The 12,777-nt window shown below is 36.7% G+C and overlaps 1 protein-coding gene across 4 annotated transcripts in view; it reads left to right on the forward strand.

Moving 5' to 3' along the window:
- The window catches only part of LOC124606828 (stress response protein NST1-like), an 86,634-nt gene extending 74,189 nt beyond the window's left edge, over positions 1–12,445 (forward strand). For all 4 annotated transcript variants that reach the window (XM_047138899.1, XM_047138902.1, XM_047138900.1 and 1 more), the window contains one exon: positions 12,333–12,445. In XM_047138899.1, the coding sequence (XP_046994855.1) occupies positions 12,333–12,382 (50 nt within the window). In that variant the 3' untranslated portion in view covers positions 12,383–12,445. The remainder of the gene's footprint in view (positions 1–12,332) is intronic.
- The last annotated feature ends 332 nt before the right edge of the window (positions 12,446–12,777 follow it).

The following is a 12,777-nucleotide window of genomic DNA, read 5'->3' on the forward strand; positions in this document are numbered from 1 at the left end:
CCAGCCTAAATGATACTTCATATGAAATAAAGCAGAGACTAATTCCAGTCAATTAAGTTTATTTCACCTTAACAAAGCTTCTATCTTCTAGGCTCCTGACTAGAACCACTAAACTAACCATCTATAAACCACTGGTCAGGCCAGTGCGTAAATATGCCTCTGAAACCTGGGTCTGACAGCAAAGAATGCTGAATCACTGGATGCATTTGAGAGAAGGATACTCAGGAGAATCATCAGCACAATTTGTGAAAGGGAAAATGAAAGAGGAGATACAATAATCAGTGGTATGCCATATACAAAGCTCAGACTGTTAGAAGAATTGTGAAGTCATCCAGGCTGAAGTGGGCTGGACATGTTGCATGAATGAATGCTACAGAAATACCAAAAAAGGTTTTATAAGGAAATCCAGGTGAACAGAGAGGATGTGGTTGAACGAAAACTAGATGGGAGGATAGAGTCATAGAAGGCCTTCAGAAGATGGACTACAGGAACTGGAAAATGCTAGCACAGGACCAGGATAAATGGAAGTAGATAACTGAAGAGGCAAGGGCTCATTTTGAGTTTTAGAGCCACAGAAGAAGAAGGTGCTTCACAAAATGAATCCTACAACATCAATGAATCACAGTTAGAGTCCGGTAACTCATGCAAGTAGCTGGGTGTAACACCTGGGGATATGAATTGGGATGAGCGCATAGGCTCAATCGTTTGCAAAGAAGGTGGGCAAATCAGATGGTACACTTGGTTAATTGACAGAATGCAAGGGAAATGTGATCAGTCTGCAAAGGAGGCTGCTTACAAATCACTCACATGCCCAATCCTAGAATACTGCTCTAATATGTCGGGCCCATACCACTATTGTTTTTTACAGTGGTTCATGGTCATTGAAGTTAATTTTGTGACGCAAGCATTTGCCTAAGCCTAAGAGGAGATATTGAACGTATACAAAGAAAGGTGGCACAAATGGTCACAGTTTTTTTTATCCAAGGGAGAGTGTCACAGAGATGCTGAAGAAACTGAACTGTAAGACTCTTTAAGATGGATGTAAACCATCCCGAGACAGCCTAGTTACAAAGTTTCAAGAACTGTCTTTAAATGATGACTCTAGGAATATATTACAACCCCCTACACATTGCTCCCATAGTAACTGTGAAGACAAGATTAGATTAATTACAGCACAGACAGAGGTATTTAAACAGTTATTCTTCCCAGACACTACACATCAATGGAACTGGAAAAAATCCTAATAACTGGTACAGTAGGACATACCCTCTACCACGCACTTCACAGTGGTTTTCAGAGTAGAAACTATCGTATTTCTAATAAGCCTAAGCAGAAAAAATTACTTCTTTCTATATGTTTATCCTGGCTGTGGACCCAGTTGTAAAAAAGTAAATGTATGGACTGTCAGATTCTTTTATTTTTTATATATTTATATTCATCCATGGACAATATAAATTGTGTACATGTTATCAGTGTGTGTGTGTGTGTGTGTGTGTGTGTGTGTGTGTGTGTGTGTGTGTGTGCGCGCCTTAAATACACTTTAGCAAAATTTGTACACACAGCTAAATACATAAAAATACATACATACAATTTTTACATAATTATGTAACATGTTAGTTTATGCCACTATTCTTTTGTGTGGTGGATCTCTATCACAACAGGTAATTTTTCCAAGATGAACATTTACCTAGACAGGTAACATGTTATTTATGGTCATTCTCAAAAGTGATATAACTGTTATTCCATAGCTAGGTGTTTTTTTAAATATGCATATTTTTAAATAGTTTAAAAATTCATAATTACATACATAAAATATTTCTTAAATAATGATAAATATCACACAGTTTATGTTACTACTGTTTTTTACAATGGGTCTTGAGTAATGTTAAATATTTATGTAGTTCACTTCACTATTGTTTTTACAGTAGATCATGGCCATTAAAGTTAATTTTGTGACTCAAGCATTTGTCTAAATAATTTGCATGTCAGTTCAAGTAATTTTCAATAATTTAACTCTGATTTCATAAATAGGTTTTTTCAGTTTTGCTAAAGACAAGGTGTTCATTTTTTTGTGTGTGGAAACCTTATACAAATTTATTTTAGTATGCAGAAGACTATTTTGTGTGTTAACTATATTTTTCCTGCTGAGATGAAGCTGTTAGTTATATCTGGTCCCATATTGTATTGAATTTTTTGTTGGATACTGGTTAATGTTTGTAAATTATTTTCACATAGAACGTTAAGCCATCTCAGACTTTTAAACACACGAGTGCAGTGATCTCCCTGCTAGTTTTTGTTGTGATTTGTATCACCCTTTTTTTGCAACTTGAAAATTGATTAGATGTTCTGACCACTATATCACAACTAATTATCAAATGAAAATATAAAAAGTGTATTGTTCTTGGATGTGAGCTGATACATACAAAAATCATTACCCAGAGCTGTTGGAAATTGATTTTCCAGTATTTTTATTTCAGATTTTATTAAGTACAATGTGTACATGATATTAATTAGTTGACTAAATTTATTATCATTTGGATATTGAGATAGTGACAGTGTTCTTTCTTTACCCTCAATGATGTTATGTAATATGCTTGGCCCACTTAAGCTGTGCATCATTAGACATTCCTAGAAATTTTGTGATTGATATACATTCTATTAGTTTCTGCTACTTTGAGAAGGATGGAAGTAATAATATGGGTCTATAATTTTCTGAAAGATAAATTTTCAAATCTCAGCTGCATATGAACATTGCATGGAATGTAATGGCAATAAGTGAAAATTTGTGCAGGACTGGGACTAAAACCTAGATGCTCTGCTTCTCTAGAGTGGTTGCCTTTATCATCTTGGCCAAAGCACACCTCCCAACCAGACTAAATTCCCATATGCTGCATACTACAGATGTAGTGTCCTCCATCCATTATTCCCTGTTTGCTTGCAGCTATTCAGCTGAGTCCCACAAGGGTTCAGATGAGTGATTGCTTCACACAGAAGATATTTCACTCTTAAGGCATATATATGTACATATTTATATGTGTAGTATAATTTTCTGTTTTCTGCATCACCTTCCTTAGGAAGAGGCACAACTTTTGCATGTTTTACTCTGAGAATCGACCTATGATGAAAATGATGATGAAAGGTTAATTTATAATATGCACTAGTGGATCTTTTATACTGTCCATATAATCCATTAACAAGCACATAGGCACCTCACCCAAACTTGCCGAGGTTTTATTTTGTTAGATTATGGACAACATTGCAAAGTTCTTCAATTGTGGTGGGTTGCAATAACATCGAGATAGGCGTGTAGTTCACTGTTCCTATGGGCTGTTTTTCAGAGTTCTGTTATATCTTAGTAACTACATTGCTGAAGTATTCATTTACAAAATTTTGCAAGAATATCTCGGTCATGTGTTGCGCTTAAGTTGTTTGTCTGCAGGTTTTGGTTTACTGTGGTTCATGGTCTGTCTGGTATCATTCCAGGCTGCTTTGATTTTGTGTTCAGCATTGTGTATAATTAACTCATTTTGAGTTTTTTCAACTATTAATGTTTTCTTGTTTATTTTTGGACCAATGTTTGAGTGTAAGTGAAAACAAGACTTCCTAGAAATTACACAATGGATGTTTGTCCAAATTTTCATAGCCAAATGAAGAGACAGAAATGGACAGATGGGGTGTCAAGTTGAGCAGCATAAGGTCTACCTTTGCAAAATAATACTTGCTTGAAAATCATCATCATCATCATTAAGATTTCCTTCCAGCAAGCCGGATAGGAACTTTGTGAATGATATGCCTCCATTGGTTTCTGTCCTGGTATAGCTTTTCCCTCTCCACTACATTCCATGTTACTCCTCTCCTCTTGAGATCTTCCTTAACCTGGTCTGTTTATCTCTTTCTAGGCCACTCAATTGGTCTTCTTCCTGGTACCTCCATCTCCAAATACTGGTCTGGAGTTTGAGTTGGGTGCATTCGCTTCACATCACCGAACCACTTCATTCTCAAAGCACTCATTCTCTCCTCTGTAGTCAATGTCACGTGCAGATCTGTCCTTACATAATCATTCTTGACTCTGTCTCTCCTAGTTTCTTGTAGTGCTGACCTAAGGAATTTCATTTCACATGCTTGTATTTGACGCTCTTCTCTCTTATTTATGACACAGGCCTCTAGACTACACATCATGATTGGCAGGAGATACATGGTCTGTATGGCTCTTTGAGGGACTTCCTTGTCCCACATTAGATTTCATACTTGGTGGAAGAAACTAGATCCTTTTGTTATTCTGTTTAAGACTTCTAGTTTGGAACTTCCATCACATGATATGATGCTACCCTGATAATTGAAGCTTTTCAACAATTCAACCTTCTCCCCCTCCAGTATGATGTGACAAGGTGTGGGTGTCCTGCTTGTCTTCATTGCCACTGTCTTGTTCCTACTCACAGTTAATTTGAGTTTTTCAAATTTTGTGTTCCAGTAATCTAGTCTCCTCTGAACCTCCTTTTCCATCACTCCCTAAATGGTGATGTCATTAACAAAAACAAAGGCATTGAGTTCTTCTTCCTTGATTTCTTTCATGATTGTGTCCATAAGTGAAGTAATGAAGAGTAAAGGAGAGAGCTAACTGCCTTGCTAAACACCTCTCTTTGGCCGGCCGGGGTGGCCGAGCAGTTCTATGCGCTACATTCTGGAACCGTGCGACCGCTACGGTCGCAGGTTCGAATCCTGCCTCGGGCATGGATGTGTGTGATGTCCTTATGTTAGTTAGGTTTAAGTAGTTCTAAGTCCTAGGGGACTGATGACCTCAGATGTTAAGTCCCGTAGTGCTCAGAACCAACCTCTCTTTGTCTTTAACCATTTTGATTCCTCCACTTCCTACTTGTACACTGCTCTCACAACCATCATACAGCATCTGGACTTCTGTAATTAATGAATCAGGAACATTATGTTTTCTCAAGCATTCCCATATTTTATCCCTTGGTACACACTGTCATATGCTTTTTCCAAATCCACAAATACTGCTATCAAGTCCTTTCCTTTTTCTCAATATTTTTCCATTAACTGACAGAAGGAGAAAATGAGATTTATTTTTCCCCTATTACTTCTGAACCCATGCCGTTGTTTCTCTAATTGGTGTTCTAGAATTTTCTGCAATCTTTTTTCTATGACTTTTTTCATTATCTTAAGGCAGTGTGATTCCTCGGTAGTTGGAGCATTTCTTTCTACTACCTTTCTTGAACAATGGTTTTATAATTTCTTTCTTCCATTCATCTGCCACTTTGTTTTCTTTCCATATCACCCCCAGTACCCAGTGTAACCATTGTATTCGATGGATTCCTGTGGCTTTAATCATGTCAGCTGTTAGCTCATCTACTCCAGCCGCCTTCTCATTTTTCATCTGTTTCAGATACTTTTCAGTTTCTAACCAAGAGATTGGATCCTGTTCTTCCACTAATTCAGTGGCTTCAGTGTCACTTTCTTGTGCACTTTCCCCATTCAGTAAGATTTCAAAATAATTCTTCATCTTTTCTCTGATACCTGCCATGTCCCTGATAATATCTCCATTCTCTGTTTCAATCGCTTTTGTGTCTTCTCTATCAGATCTTTTACTTTTCAATAACTTATATAGCAGTTTTTGGTTCCCTTTGCTATCTTTCTATAGTTTCTGGGTGAATATTTTCCAACACTTCTCCTTTTCTTCTTTCACAATTCTCTTTGCTTGGAGTTTCTTTTGTCGATATTCCTTCTCCAGTGTTGTCACCTTGTGTTCATCTTTTGGTAACAGCCGCTGGTTCTGATTTCTTTTTTCAAACTCCATGTTTTTCTTTGCCATATTACGGTTTTTAATTGCATGTTTTACTCTATCGTTTCACCAACTGGTTTCTTTGTCTTTCACTTTACCCTTTGTTGTGCCGCATATCTGCATGGCACTGTTACCTATTGATTTTTTAAATAGATTCCACTCTTCCTCAACACTGCCCCTTGCAGTTTTTGGCAATTTTTATGGTACTAGATTTTGAAAACTTTTCTTATTTTCTTCTTCTTTCAACTTCCACTCCTTAATTTTTGGCATACTTTGTACAACATTCAAACTTTTCATCTTATAATTTAGATCAGCTACTTGTAACCTGTGGTTGCTATCCAAGTGCTCACTTAGTATGACTTTAGTGTCCCTTACTTTTCCTCCAATTAATTAGTCAATTAATATGTAGTCTATAACTGTCTTAGATTTGCCATCCCAGCCATGTCTAGTAACCTTATCGCGATCTTGTTTCTTGAAGAATGCATTCTTCGCTAAAAGATGATTCCTTATACACAGATTTAGAATTTCTTCATCCTCAACATTTCATCTTTCATATTCAAAAAGGCCCATCACCTCCTAATATCCATTTCTATCCGTGCCAATCTGAGCATTCAGATCCCTAATTATCATAATGTTATCTTCTCTTACTCAATCTTCCAGTTCTTCAAGGAATTTCATGTTTAATTTCATGTTTTCTTCCTCACTGCACCCTTGCTGAGGTACGTACACTTGGAGTATACTAAAACTATTATTTCCCAAGTTCACTCTGGCTGTAATTATCCTTTCACTTACAAAGTTCACATCTGTAACTGGGTCAATGTCTTTGTGAAACACAAACCCCACTCCATTTTTTGCCTCTTTGTTGTGACCCTGCCAGTATAATTTGTACCCACCTCTCAGCAATTTAGAGTTTTTTCCCTTCCACTTGGTCTCACTCAACCCAAGGATATGAATCTTTCTGCTCTGCATCATGTCTACAATATCTTCAGTCTTTCCTCTTAACTTATTTTTGTATTTGGCTTAGCAGGCCAACATATGAGAAAAAGTTGTCATTGCTTTCAATCAAAGAACGAGCCTCGGATTAAAAATACCTAATGTAGACAGCACTTCTTGTTCCCCTGGAATGAATTACAGCTCTTCACAGCCTGTAGAAAAACCAAGGAATGCAAGAAGATACACTAAAGAAGAACACGAAACTAGAACCCAACAAAAAGACAAAAATAAGATGAGAGGTAATATTAAATGTAATAACCCTACTTGAAAATAGTAAGAGTAATTAATTAAAAGGCAATAATTATTTATTAAAGGGAAAACTGAAATATTTCATAAACAGATGGTGAATGTAAATGAATTATCAAAAAGTTCATCTCATCTAGGCCTAACTATTTTGTGCATAAAAAATTACATTGCTGTGGAACTGGTGGAATTCTTTCTTTCGTGTTGAGAAACATAAATTAAGTATCAAATTACAGCATGAATTGAAATTTAGGTGCTTTCTCTTGAAAACTTTTACTGTCAACAACAGTAGGTTAGCGATAAATATTTATATATTTCATACTTTCTGAAAAAAACTTGAAAATAAGAGATAATTGAAAAAAAAAATGAGTCAACTGTTTTGCAAAATGATTTGTCTAAAAATAAGTAATAAATTAGATTAGAGACATTTTATGCACTTTCTTTGTTTTGTATGATTTTTCAGCATCATTCAAAGGTGTGTCAAATGTTTCTCTAATCTGTTTTATTACTTACTGTTAGACTAATAATTTCACAAAATATTTGACTACTTTTTGAAATTTTTTCTTGCTTTATATGTTAGATAGAAGTTTAGGAATTCTGAGTCCTGGTGGTTGTTTCTTTTTGTGTTGTTGGAATGTTTTAGAGTTTCAAAGGATTTTCTTATCCCTTAGATCACCCAGTTATTCATTTGTTTTGTCCAGGGAAATTAATAGTTTTGGAAACTTTTCTCAAATCTGAATTTTAATATTGAGATGCACTTTGAGAACTTCTTATTCATGCTGGTTTCTAAGAGCACTTATTTCTGTGTTTCATTGCTTAAATGTGTAGCAAATTACAATCTCCCCATCCCTTGAGAAAATCCTCTTCTGTGTTAGCCTTTTAGTTGTATTCTGTACAGCTATGTTCAGTTTAGAATCTGGCAGGAGCAGCCAAAAGGAGCCATGTTATTTACATTTGAATTGCAACTTTTTTTTTATGTCGGTTGGTATATGATCAATGACTGATGCAATATACTTGTTTATCTTTATGGCTGTGTGAATCTTTGGTGGTATTCTATACCTGTCTAGTGCTATTGCTACTGTTTTATTATTCCCCTTTTTGATCTAGATGACGTCATTCCCTTCTTTTCTTTTGCAGTCACATTTATAGATGTAGGTGACTGTGATGTCGATATTGTTGCTACCAATACTGCTCCGTTTGGAGCTGTTGTTACTGTTGTTGAAACAATATTGACAGTTCATCTGGCCATTGATTGCTTCTTCAGTCTGTTAAAATGTAAGCCATGCACTATATGAAACCTGTAAGCAACAATGCTGATATCTATAATCTGAACATTTCTGAAATGACTGCAAATATCTGAGCAGTTTTTACCAGCCATTGTGATTTCTTTGTTTGCACAGTACCATTGTGGTACATTGAAGCTGCATGGTATGTTGTAGACTAAGATATTTCTGTTTTAGTTGGGTCAGGCATCTTTTTAGTTACCTTCTGGGCATCTAAGATTCATTTTTACACGTCATTTTACTCCTTTTTCAACTAAAAAGATTATTTGTTTAATAATTCTGGCTAGTCCCTTTTCATGGCTGCATGGTAACACTGATATTCTATTTACCTTATTTACAACTTTGGCCCAGTACTGTTTTGAGATTTTTTCCACTGGTTAATTAACACATTTTTATCACTCAGACTTGAATTCTGTAGTATATGAAACCGAAAAACTTACCACATTTTTTGCCTTATTGCTATATGATTCATTGTTCCAGTTTCTGTTTGATTGCTTGTATTCATTATATACATATTTTGACACCTCCTCTAAAAGCACTCTAATACTTCCATCTGTATGACCTGTTTCCTTCAGTTTTTAACCTAGATTATCAAATTTTGTTTCAAATTAATCAAGGGTACATGAGTAGGCCTTTGGCTCCGAATGCCCATATCAATGATGTTTCATTGAATGATTCACTCGCTGACACTTGTTGATGGCCCACTACTGAAAACGGTAGCAGTTCGGGGAAGGATTGCACTTCTGTCATGTTGAATGATTCCCTTCAGTCATCGTTGGTCCCATTCATATAGGATCTTTTTCCAGCTGCAGCGATGTCAGAGATTTCATGTTTTACCAGATGCCTGATATTCACGGTACACTCGTGAAATGGTCATACAGTAAAATCCCCTCTTCATCATTACTTCGGAGATGGTGTGTCCCATCACTCGTGTACTGACTATCACACCATGTTCAAACTCACTTAAATCTTGATAACTTGCCATTGTAGCAGCAGTAACTGATTTAACAACTGAGCCAGACACTTGTCTTACAAAGGCATTGCCGACTGTGGTGCCATATCCTTCCTGTTTACATATATCTGTATTTGAATACGATGGAAAATCCAGTACGGAATGTAACAATATTAGAAACGGAAAGTTTCCACTCACCATATAGCAGAGATGCTGAGTCAGAGATAGGCACAAGAAAAAGACTGTTACAAATAAAGCTTTCAGCCCATTAGGCCTTCATCAAAAATAGACCCCCCCCCCCCACACACACACACACACACACAAACAAACATACAGGACGGCAGTCTCTGGCAACTGCAGCCACACTGCGAGCAGCAGCACCAGTGCAATAGGGGAGTGGTGACTGGGTGGGAGTAAGGAGGAGGCTGGTGTGGGGATGGGGAGGGATAGTAGGGTAGGGGTGGCAAACAGTGCAGTGCTCTGGGGAGTGTAGAGGGAATAAGTGCTGAGAAGATAGGGTAGTTATGTGCAGTCAGGAGGTTAGATGAGGGCAGAGGAGAGGTGGGGAGGGCACTGGGGAGGGGGGGGGGGGGGCGGGGCGGAAAAGAAGAGAAATAAAAAGACTGGGTGCGATGGTGGAATGAGGGCTGTATATTGCTGGAGTGGGAACAGGGAGGCTGGATGGGTGAGGACAATGACTAACAAAGGTTGAGGCTAGGAGGGTTACAGGAATGTAGAATATTGCTGGGAAAGTTCCCATATGCACAATTCAGAAAAGCTAGTGTTGGTGAGAAGAATCAATATGGCACAGGCTGTGATGCAGTCATTGAAATGAAGATTGTCATGTTTGGCAGCATCTTCAGCAACCGGGTGGTCCACTTGTTTCTTGGCCACAGTTTATCAGTGGCCCTTCAAGCGGACAGACAGCTTATTGGTCGTCATGCCCACATAGAATGTAGCACAGTGGTTGCAGCTTAGCTTGCAGATCACATGACTGGTTTCACAGGTAGCCCTGCCTTTTATGGCATAGGTGATGTTTGTGCCCAGACTGGAGTAGACAGTGGTGGGAGGATGTTTGGGACAGGTCATGCATTTAGGTTTATTACAGGGGTATGAGCCGTGTGTGTGTGTGTGTGTGTGTGTGTGTGTGTGTGTGTCATCTATTTTTGGCAAAGGCCTTACAGTCTTTTTGTTGTGCCTATCTGCGACTCAGTATATCTGCTATATGGTGAGTGGCAACTTTATCTTTATTGTTGTATTTGAATATGCATGCATATACCAGTGTCTTTGGCACTCGCACACACACAATCTCTCAATAGATGGCAACATTTGTGCTAGAGGAACACTTTTACTCATTATTTATACATTTATTTTTGCAACATACACATTCCTAAACTACATTTGGTGCTATCTTATCTTTTTGTTGGCTGATTTGTTTAACTTCACTTTTACACTGCAAAGTAATCCCTGCTATTTCCAGGCAATGAGTTAATTTTGCATGTTTTCATCTATTATCAAGTTAGCACAGTTTTCTTTCGCAGAATCACTTATTTCATGACCTGATATAATTTTATGATACTTTGTAAATATGAAATTTCTTCAACGATTTCTTCATTTCTGTATTCTGTGCGCACATCACCAGATTTAGGCACTGAAACATTAATCATGTAGTCACTGTAATTTCACTAATATTTTTATTTTTTACTGTGTATTTTTTATTTATGTTGACATCAAGGGTTTTTGTTGGACCTAAGAACATCCATAACAAATTCAGTGATTAAGAACCCAAGATGACATAAATATTTGTATGACAACAGGTTGCAACTCACCAGAGAATTGAGCGGCAGTACTTAGGGTTTCTGGTGAAAACTTCTTTTGTTTACATGTTCATTTATGTTTTGGTAACTACCTGTGCGCTACTTTTATTTATTTTGCTTTCTGTTCCATAGTGTGCCTATCTTCCCTTTGCAATATGAACTGTCATAAGTATATTTCCATGATTTTTCTGTAGAGGAACTAGGCTTGCCTGTTTGTGAACTGCTGAAGTCATTGCTGTAGACATATTTTTGTACTTGTCTAATGATTACCACTTTGTAAAAATATTGGTGAAGTATTTCCTTCATTATCAGTTCGTCTCTCTTTCCTGATTATCCTACAGATGTTTTTCCACGACTAATCTCACATGTTCTGAGTCATCCAAAGCTAATCAAATTTTTATTTTTTTCCAATTCGAGTACCTGTTTCTCAAAGGGTCTGTAAAAGCTGATTGTAGCTATTACCACTTATACTTAAAACTTCTTTTTTCCATTGCAAATAAAATGGAAAAGGCATATGCTCAAAAAGCTTCTGCAGTTGTCAGTCTGTCAATAACAGGTATATGCTCAATAGCATATCTGCTGTGGTTCTCCCAGAGTCTGCCACATGTCTACAGATTATCTCACTTGTTTTATATATGGCATACAGTAAGGTATTATGTGCCTATATTTCTCAGATAGATACTTGTGAATTACCTTTGTGGATGAATTAATCCATGTAGTAGCGTTGCATAGCTAACCTTTATTCTGCGAATTCTTTAGTTGCAATACTTTGAGATATTCTAAGGGAATCTGTAGTTAGACAATATATTTTTAAACTTCTGTAAGAAATATTTTATGAATTTGGGGAATAATCAACGAATTGCAATTTGGTAGGCTTGAAAAAAGGAAACATGGTTGCAACTCATGCAGTGCATATTGTTTTCTACATGTTTATATCAGTACCACTGCGCTTCCTTCTATCTTAGCAGTATGGATGTTACTTTTCTCTCTCATACAATTTATAATAAACGTGTGACTCATGCAGGACAACATAATTCTCAGTAAAAATTATTTTGTTGCTGAGAACATGAAATTAAATGCAAGTAATTGCCTTTGAACAGAATTGTGTTTGTTTACCTTCATATTATTTGATTATCATTTGATATTATAATTAATTTTAATTACTTCTAGTTTTCATATTTTAGAATGTGTTGAGTTCATAGTACCAATATATTTTTCTTTTAAAGTTCGGTCCTTTTTCTTTACAGATAAGTATCAGTACACAGGTTATCAGCATCCACAACCTTGGCAAGACTGAATGAAAGACCTTCCCCATCAGCTTTTGTATGTTTAAATGTAATAAAGCACCTGTACTTCAAAAGCAATTCATATAATGGCAGTGAGATCTGGATTCTTTTGCAAATATGAATTGTTGTGCCAAAGGCTGATTGGCGTATACAGAGACGGCGCCTTCATCAGTGCTTGAATCTCGGTCACGATTCATGCAGATGGTCAGAGAAAATAATCCCAATGTTACTTCAGTTCACTGTGTTATACACCGTCAAGACTTGATGACTAAAACACTTCCAAATGAAGTCATCAACATCTTAAAATTAAGCATCAAAATTGGGAATCATATTAAAAAAAAAGAGTGCTTTAAATACCCGTCTTTTTACGGCCATTTGTGAAGATTTGGGAACAGAAATAAAAGAC

Source organism: Schistocerca americana, chromosome 3 (assembly GCF_021461395.2).
Source record: "Schistocerca americana isolate TAMUIC-IGC-003095 chromosome 3, iqSchAmer2.1, whole genome shotgun sequence".
In the NCBI taxonomy this organism is placed as follows: domain Eukaryota; kingdom Metazoa; phylum Arthropoda; class Insecta; order Orthoptera; family Acrididae; genus Schistocerca; species Schistocerca americana.